Consider the following 9,671-nt stretch of genomic DNA (forward strand, 5'->3'; position numbering starts at 1 on the left):
TAGCACCCCTTCTGACATCATTTGTTACATCCCCAGGGGTGAGTAGGTCAAGGACACATCATGATTTTTATGTTAATCTGCTTGATTACAACTGTTAAATCACTTTTCCTTTCTGCTTGAAGCTTGTACTGGATGAGATAAAAATTAACAGCAGTTACAATACTTGTATTGTTTGAAAAGCAGTTTGTTTAGCTGAATTAGTATTATTAAACTTGTTCTTGTTGGGCCTCAGTACCAAATCTAGGATGTTGGGATAAAATGGGTTTCAGCATACTAGTCCAACAGCATTTTCTGTATAGTTGTAACAGAAAACTAAAAAGCTTCAAATTCTTTCTTTGAGCTACATATAAAAACAATTTCAAATATACTGTTCAGTGAAATCATTTGGACTGTTTTTAACAAGAACAGCTTGTAGTATAAGTACTTAAATGATTTAGTACTCAACTTACAGGAGACATAATCAAGAATCTATAACTTTGATTTTTTTTATTATTTAGGCACTTGGTACTTTCACCAAGTGAAGCAGAAATCCACCATGAGACCCTCTTTCCTGGCCTAGAGGATGAGCTGGCAGAATTAATTAATAACAATGACCAAAATACCTCATTTAGTCTGCTAGAACAGCATTTTCCTATTCTCATTTTTGCCATTCAGACTGCTACAACCATTATCTCAGCAGTTGTGTAACAGTTAGTTTTGTGGTCATTCTGAATTCCTACCTCTGTGATGTCAAACATGAATGGTTAGATTAGAAACAATTGGTCTATACAACATTAGAAGATAAAATTTGTGTGTGAAAAAAGGTCTGATTTAACCAAAGCTGATTTACACGTTCATTCTTATAAACTTTTTTTATTGTATTTTACTGAAGTTCATCTCAATAATTAGGTGTAGTATGTGGTACTGAAAATCTAATCTCCAGATATTAACATCATCATATTGCTTTCCTTGTCCTTGAGAACTATTTTGGCATAATATATAGCTTTCTTGTAGCTTGTGTAGATAAAATATCAGACTTGCGAATTTTAAATCAAATATCTGAAATAGTATTTACAGTCAGTGTTTTAAACCTAATCAGATATCGAAAATATGTTTAGTGTGTCACTTTTAAAGTAGCTCTTTATTAAACATAATGATTTAGACCTTTCAATATGTTAGAAATATTTTTATTGATAATATTAGAAGGCATTCCGGATTTCTGTATATTGTTGCTCGGTATAAAACACTTTCAAGTTTGGCCAAGTTTTTGCACCTAAATTTTAAAAAAAAATCCGATACGGTACCTTTCATCTTCTCACAAGACTGGCTTTTCATATTTTGTGCTGCCCTCTATATGCGAACTGTTTTAAAAACGTATGCCACAAGCCTTCCACATCCCTCTGTTGGAATCCAAACTTCCAACATGTCTCTCATGTGAATTATCATGCATTGACTCTCCATCAATAGGAGAGCACTACTATCATGTGACTCCCTCTATGCGCCATTACCAAACTATTACTTCGAAGATTGGCAGTGCTTTAGAGCAGATGTCTTTGTTTAGTCCACTGATTACCCTCGAAGTGGTTTAATTTTATTTAAATTAGTTCAACTTCATTTAATTTCATTTCACTTTTATTTGAGAGCACTTGCCATACATTTTTTGCTTGTTTAGTATCTAACCTGAATTCCGAGGTCACTGTTACCATTTTGGTGCATATCACTCGTCTGTTACTGCACTTTCGGTCACAGGCGTGGGCGACTTGTAGGGGGATTTTTCAGCCTTTGTTTGCGGGGAGATGGAGAATTATATGGAATGCACATTGTCTCCTGTTCATGGCCGCCTTCTTCCTGTACTTTTCGACCTTTTACAGGCACAGGCTGATGAATCCCCCCCTACCTTCCTGAGGATTCTGTTCAGTCCTTGTCAGCTTTCTCGGAGATTATATCTCAGGTATGTGATGTTTTATCTGTTGCCATAGTTATTTTGATCCATGTCCTTCCTTATTTCTACCTCTCTACCTTGTTTTCCACCCATCCCCTTATGTTTGGGTTTACAATGTACTTTTCTGCCCTATTGGCATTCCCAGTTTCCTGCGGGCTTTGGGTCAGTCCACTCTTGCGACTTTTAGGGCGAGCTCCAAAATTCTGGACCACCAGTTGTGGGTTCAGTTTTACCTGTTTGGGGGGAACGGGTTCCAATTTTCTTGTTCATCCTACCTATGCCCCGTTTTTGCCTTGGCCTTCCTTTGACACTCTTTGTAATACCTCATCTCACTCCTCTTTCTGTCTGAGGCCCTTCAGGAACCCTGTGGGGTTTTCTGGGAACATCCTCACCCTCTTCCCTTCCACTATCGGCCGTGTTATCTTCGGCTCTGGCCGTACACACGTGGTTCACTTCTCTATATTTTCACGGACACGTCACCCGGCTTCGTATATACGGGACCTTCTTATGGCCCTATTTTTATGATGTTTCTAATGTGACACGATTACTGTGTCCTTGGAGTTGTGGTTGACTTCTGTCCTATAGTGATCCACCTTTCACATCAAGTGCCCGTTAGTCTCCGTCAGAGCTGGATGTGGCTCCAAATCCTGTTTCCCGACCCTACCCTTCACAGCCCTGCCTGTCCTAGCTTCCTGTGGTACCGCAGTTCGCCTTTTTTTGCCACGATACCTGATATGCAGGCAATGGTTCCGGTGACTGCCTGATGAGTTCGGGACTGGGGGTAGCTTATCTGGCGATTTGCGTTCATCAGAGCAGCCTTTTCCTTTCCAAAGTTTGTGTTCATGATGTTCTATCAGAGGATTTCGTCATACCCTTTACCCCTATGGTTTCTTTCCTCCTCTTCGGAATCACTGGTCAAGCCAGTGTATTCCGAGGCAGTACCCAACCTCTTCACCCAACAGGTTGTCGTACCTGTTCTGTATGGTTTTTACTTTCGTCATGGGTTAATATACCTTTTTAGTGCCCTGCTCTTTGGTCTAGCTTTTGCCATGTATATTTTTGTCAAGTGGTTTTGATCCATTCCAACAATTCTACAGTGGTGGCTTATATCAATCACCAAGGTGACACCTAGTCAAAATCACTGTGTTTTTGCACAATGGTTCTTCTCTATTGGGCTCACTACCATCACATTTGTTTGATGGCATGTCATATTCTTGGTGGTGGATTGTCTTTCCCAACTGGATCGGGTTTATCTTTACATCCTGCTGTTTTTTGGTGATGCTATCATCCTTTGGGTACTCCCCATATCAATGCATTTGCCACTGCCCTCTCTCACCAATTACTTCAGTTTTGGTCCCTAGTTCCCCATCTTTGGCAATAGATAGATGCCTTCAGCCAGGATAGGTCTCACCTGTTTCTTTCTGTTTATCCTCCTATCCAATTACTTCATTGGGTAGTCTCCCTCCTCCATGCCACCCTGTGATGAGGCTTTCTAATTACTCCTTAGTGGCTGCTAAACCATGGTTCTCTTGGTTCCTTCGGCTCCAGGTGATCCCTCCCATCCCTCTTCCTTTAATTCCAGACCTGTTACCTCGACCCCAGTCGCTGGTTCTACATCCCACACCTCCTATCCTCCGTCTTCATGCATGACTTTTGTTCAGTCCCTGGTAAGGAGTTCCAGATTCTCTTGCCGAGTAGCTTTTCATTTAATCTGTTCCATTCATCCTTCTTCCTTGGCTTTTTACCAATGGAAGTGGAGTGTTTTTCACTCCTGGGCTTTGTTTTGGGATTTCCCGGCTTCTCAGTCTACAGTTGCAGGTATCTCCGAATTCCTTACTTGGCTCTTTGAGAGGAGTTCATCCGTCTCCTCGATTTTGGATTTCCAGGCAGCCTTATTCCATACTTTCCATTTTTTCCTTACTTTACATCCATTCAAACCCATTTCTTCTGTTACTTGTTTCACCTCTCCCTTAAGGCATATTTCCTCCTCCTATTGGCTTGTGAATATCGTGAATTGAATATTTTTGCTCTCAACATCACCAGGACATTGTATAATTAAACCTACTTCATACTTTATCCAGATCGTGCATTCCTTCCCCAGACCCTTCCCTCTATCTCTCATTTCTACCCTCCCTCCATTATTATATTATATGCACGGCTTCCTTCTAGGGTTCTCATTCCCGCCTCTTTATCCCATGGCAAACTTCCTCTTCCTGTAATCTTTTCCCTGTTACCCTGACCAGTTGGCTTATTCCTTCTTCTCCCTCTCCTAGCATGATCTCTTTCTATCAAATCTGACACCTTACCTTCTCCCTTGGTTATCATCTTCTTCGGCCATTGGAGGAGATTCTACAGTCAGGCATGTGTACGACTTCGCACACGTTCATCACCCAATATTTACACCACATCGCAATTTCTACTTCCTCGGGGTATCGGCCGCTGCCTTTGGCTATTCTACATACTTCGTTGCGGCTTTGACACGATGTAAGCCCTTTCTTATGCTTTTCTTTCTTTTAGAGGCTATTGCTTCAACTTCACTTTGAATCCCACTCTGTGGTGAGTGATGCCTGACCAGGTATTCTTTCTGAACACTGAATGGGTTCTTCATACTTCGGCACGGCTTTGACACGATGTAAACCCTTTCTTATGCTTTTCTTTCTTTTAGAGGCTATTGCTTCAACTTCACTTTGAATCCCGCTCTGTGGTGAGTGATGCCTGACCAGGTATTGTTTCTGAACACTGAATGGGTTCTAATTAGATGGCTATAGCCATTGTCAGTGATATTTATACTCTCTCATTCCCAGAGGTATCCCTCGATTGCTTTTGGGGGATACACCTGTTCTTTCCTCGCACCGGTTCCTCCTCCTTTTCAATGTGAGATTCAAGCTAATCTCATGAGTGGAGGGAAGGTAGTGTGTCGGAAGTTATAATTTCCCTATATTTCATAAATTTTCCCACAATCTTCTCGTGCTCATGTCTTCTGCCAAACTTCGAAGTGATAGTTCAGTAGTGGTGCATAGAGGGAGTCACCTGCATCACATGATAGTAATGTTCTCCTATTGGTGGACTGTTGACGCATGATGACTCGCATGAGAGACATGTTAGAACTTTAGATTCCAACAGAGAGATGTGGAAGGCTTGTGGCATGTGTTTTGAAAAAAGTTTGCATATAGAGGGGAGCAGAAAATGGGAAAAGCTAATCTTATGAGTAGAGGGAAGTACCTATTAGAAATACATTTTCATATAAGAAAATTATAACTTTAGGCTTGCATATCCATTTACTAATATTCAGTACTTGGACTTCACAGTTCATGAATGTCAGGTATGTATTCAATAAATCACTTGCTTACAAATATCAGTTCCAGTATATCATCATAGTTTTTGTGTCAAATAGGTTCAATAAAAGTCGTAGCTTGTGAAACAAATTCTATAAACCATTACATATCTTGACTGTTAAAAAAGATTCAATAAACCATTACATATCTTGACTGTTAAAAAAGATTCAATAAACCATTACATATCTTGATTGTTAAAAAAGATTCAATAAACCATTACATATCTTGATTGTTAAACAGAGATTCAATAAACCATCACATTTCTTGATTGGTAGAGAAAGATTCAACAGTCATAACAATGTTGACTGTTAAAGACAGATTCATTAAATTCTCATAGAATGTTATTGAAGCTGTAACATACATTTATTAGCTGAAGACTGAGTTAATGGAAAATGTGGAGTATGTCTGATTTCTCTGTTTTTTCATACATTACATCTCCAAGAAAGTTATAGCAATAAACTTGTCAGCAGATACTATGTAACCTCATGACATTCATACAATTTTGTTGCATGACAGTTCCAGTAAGATATATGTTATGTGAAATTGTTTAATACTTTAAATCACCTTAGATTATATTGTTTTCAGAGTAACCTTTAGATAATTTTGTTTGTTTCTGAGTCTATCAAATTTTCACAAGAACTGTATGTGTAATATGAAATTATATTAAGGTTTTTAAATTATTTTGAATATGTAGTGATTTTGCATGGATATTTATAAATAAACATCTCAAAATTGTATCATGGTTCACTGGGAAAACTGGTCTTAAACTAAAACTAAAGTTTCTCTCACCAGTAGAAACAAATGTAATGTTAAACTTACAATAAGATAAAATACTATTATTTTTATATCAACAATTACTGCATGTTATGTATAGTAAAACTTGTATCTGTTACAAAAAGAGTATCTATATTTTTCATGATTTGCAATACTAAGTCTTTAGAATCACTTTTTGTAGTAACTTGTGGAAATGATTGGTCTGTATAGGTGATGTCTGTTATTGATAGTGTTTGACAACAGTTTGATCATAATTGATTTAGTTCAAGGTGTGTCCATCATGTTATTCAAGAAACATAATTGTTTCCTTTACAAGTGCACCTGTTGAAATATATTTACAGTCAAGTTAAGAATTAAAAATAGTTTAACATGTTTTTTTATACAGACATGAAGTATATTTTTCATCAAGAAAGAAACAAAATATTTTTGTATTTAAAAATTATCAGTTAGTGTTTAGGTATTTGCTCTGTAGAATGTAAGACATTTGTAAGGGGTTTTATAAGATATGGTAAAGAAACTGACAAAATATACTGATATAGATAAGTATATGTATATGAAGGATAAGACATAGTAAATAGCTAACAGTTGAAGTATAAAATTTGTGGAAAATGAGAATGTTTACTCTGAACATAGTTTGCTTAGAAAGTATAATGTAAACAGATTTCAGTGACATGTTAGTAAATGAACAGTGACGTTTTTGTATAATTTCTTTTTACAGTTGTTTTGTGCTCTTCAAAACTGATGTAATTTTGAAAAACAGGTTTAAGTTGATGAAAGTCATCCTTAATTTACAAAACGTTTAGCAGAAAGGCTTATAAATCAAAATCTGTGGCTCCACAAAAGCATTTTAGTATTTCAGATATCTGTCTTTAAAAAAATATAAAGTTGAACTTGAATGATGGGTATCAACTATGAAGAGAAAATTATAGACTTTCTTGAAAAACATGCATGTAAATGGATACATCAAATGTTTCTTGCATAGCATTTGAAACCTAAATGATAGAGGGCAATTTAACACATTAGAAAAGATATAATCTTTTTAGTTGAATTTGTTTTTCATATTGTTTTAAGTTCAATGCTTTTCAAAAAATTTTGTTTGGTCTTTGAAAAACCTTGTATTAAAAATTAATAATAGTACTGTTTTGAAAATAGTATTTATTCAACCTGTATAATCCAGTTCTTATACTCTGCTGATATCCAATTCTTCATTAACTCCTAAATGCAATGTACCTTAAATTTTTTGAACCAAAACTTCAGGTGTCACTGTGAATTGTATGTGAATTTCACTGAAAATCTAATAGGAAGCTATTGCTATGTTTAGAAATTGTTTTGTAGTAAATTATCTAGAAAAAGCTAACAATCTTAGGTAAGTATTTACATTTCACATATGAGTTTGACAGTGCCTTTTTTTAATTGTTGTTGTTTTTTTTTTAATAATTTTTTTCCCTTCATTTGTTAAATAAACATCCATAAGAAAAGTCTGCACAAATTCTGCTGTGACCACAGTTCTGATTGAATGGTGTGAGTCAGACCAAGAAATTTTATAATAGTGAGTTCAGATCTTAATGAATCAACTGAAGAGTGGAAAATATAATGACTGGGTTATTTGGGTATTTATAGATATATGATTTTTGATCTTTGATAGAGTAGTTATTGATGTTCCATGATGGAAACTGACAACAGTGTTTGCTCAATACAAATTTATGAGTTGTTTGTTTTTCCAACCCAATTTTGTGAGAGCTAACATTTTGAGAACACTTTTCATAGATGAATTATTTGTATTGTGATAGTTTATTAACTTTTTTTGTCTTTTCTATTTGGTAAAAGTGTACTATTTTTTCCTGTCTGCATGTGTCATTGATTTGAAAGTGAAAAAGTGTAGCAAAGCTATTGTACTAAAATACTATATTTGATGTGAACATATGTTATTTTTGTTACATAACTTACTGATGATACTGTTTTATCATGTGAGTAATTTTCATTTTGTTGTTGGATTATACCACATACTTATATTACTAAAAAAAAGCTGAACTAGTTTTTTGCCAGTTATGATGGCTTGAAAATACTTTGTGGTCAAAACTTACCAAAAAATAGTAACATAAAGTGATCAGAAAATTGATTGCTATTGTTAAGGGTAAAAAATGTCATTTTGTAAATTACTAAACTGAAAATTTGTTTTAAAGAGTTTAAAAATAGATGCAACTTTAACTATGGAACCATAGCTGATTGGAAACATAATAGAACTTGGTGCATTTTGGACAAAAGTGGCCTAAGGAAGTAAAATGTAATTGTATTTTTACTGTATTTTCACAATTGAGTATTTTTTTGACTGTTCACTTTCTTATCTTGTTCATTTAATTTATCCATATTTACCTGTGTATATCCAGATTCATTTGAAAAGTAATTTTTAACTATACTCACTGTCATATATATGTAGTTTTAATATTTAGGAAAGAAAACTCTTTAATGAAGTAATCTATAAGTTACACACTTAAGTTTGTGTTATGTACATGTATGCATTGGATGTTTGTTATATGACCAGAAACAGCAATAATCTGATACAACAACAAAAATTTGGACTGTATCTGCAAAAAAAATAAAAAAATATTCAATATCAATTGTTTCTATTTTGCTTAAACTCATTTTAAAATTTCTTCAAATCAGCACATTTGCAGTCATTATTCGCCACCAAATATAAAATCATCTCTGACTAACACTTTTTAACGTATTTTAAATATATAATATAAATGTCTACAAAAGATGCTACTCTAGGTGAATGACACAGAACAGTTAAGTAGCTAGAGCAAAAATAACTTAATGATTTTGACCACAATCAACAAACGATCCTAACATATGATTATTTAAAAGCTATCATTTGTTATCTATGGGAATATCTCTCAATAAAATTCTGCTCAATTGCTCAAAAAACAAGGGTCACAGTACTCTTTCAACTGAGGTTTTGAATTTGTAGCAACTACCTTGGGTTGTACAAATTGTTTGTTGCATGGTGTACCAGGTATTATATCTATTCACTCCAGCCATCTTAACTTAAGGTAATCAAGTGATAATCATAAAAATGAAATACACATATTTTGTCATGCAATAGCACAGAAAGCAAGGAATGCTACTTCCTTTCAGTTCATGATTTTTAAAACACATGGTAGTCCTAGCTGCATATGATCAGGTTTAATCCCAGTCATGTTGATTGGGAGGCCATTGTCAGTGGTTTGGCTGACAACCAGAGCTGTCATTTGCTTCAAAATTCAGTGCTTCCTCGTCTGGTGCATTGTGAATAGCTGGATAATACATTTAGCCCCTTCCTCCTCAACCTCTGTGTCTGAGTCTTAGTGAAGTCAGTGCACTAGCAATTCATCAATATTGTATAGACATAGCTGGTCAATGTATATTATGCACTTCTGCTAATCTCTTGACTGCTGTAACTTGCATGTTTATGGACCAACTCATCAGAGCACAAGATAAAAAGAACCTGTATGTTCAGAATTAAGCCACTTGTATGCCAATGCACACTCTAAAGCCATACCCAATCTCCACACTGATACATACACCTGGAAAAAAGTTAAGCACCCCGTGTTTTTTTCAAGTGATTCAGATTCGACGTTCTTGTGACTGATTATAAATTA

General features: G+C 35.5%; 1 protein-coding gene across 2 annotated transcripts in view; it reads left to right on the top strand.

Annotated features, from left to right (window-relative positions):
• The window catches only part of LOC106466367 (putative N-acetylated-alpha-linked acidic dipeptidase), a 92,598-nt gene extending 83,950 nt beyond the window's left edge, over positions 1–8,648 (top strand). Inside the window, exon 18 of one of the 2 annotated variants that reach the window (XR_002612186.1) lies at positions 498–508. Coding sequence is in view for 1 of the 2 variants with exons in the window: in XM_013926647.2 (XP_013782101.2) it covers positions 498–687 (190 nt within the window). In the remaining variant the exon portion in view is untranslated. Of the gene's footprint in view, positions 1–497 lie in introns of both variants that reach the window. The other variant, XM_013926647.2, reaches the window with a different exon arrangement.
• Positions 8,649–9,671: the final 1,023 nt, after the last annotated feature.

The sequence above is a fragment of the Limulus polyphemus genome, unplaced genomic scaffold (genome assembly GCF_000517525.1).
Source record: "Limulus polyphemus unplaced genomic scaffold, Limulus_polyphemus-2.1.2 Scaffold2238, whole genome shotgun sequence".
Lineage (NCBI taxonomy): Eukaryota > Metazoa > Arthropoda > Merostomata > Xiphosura > Limulidae > Limulus > Limulus polyphemus.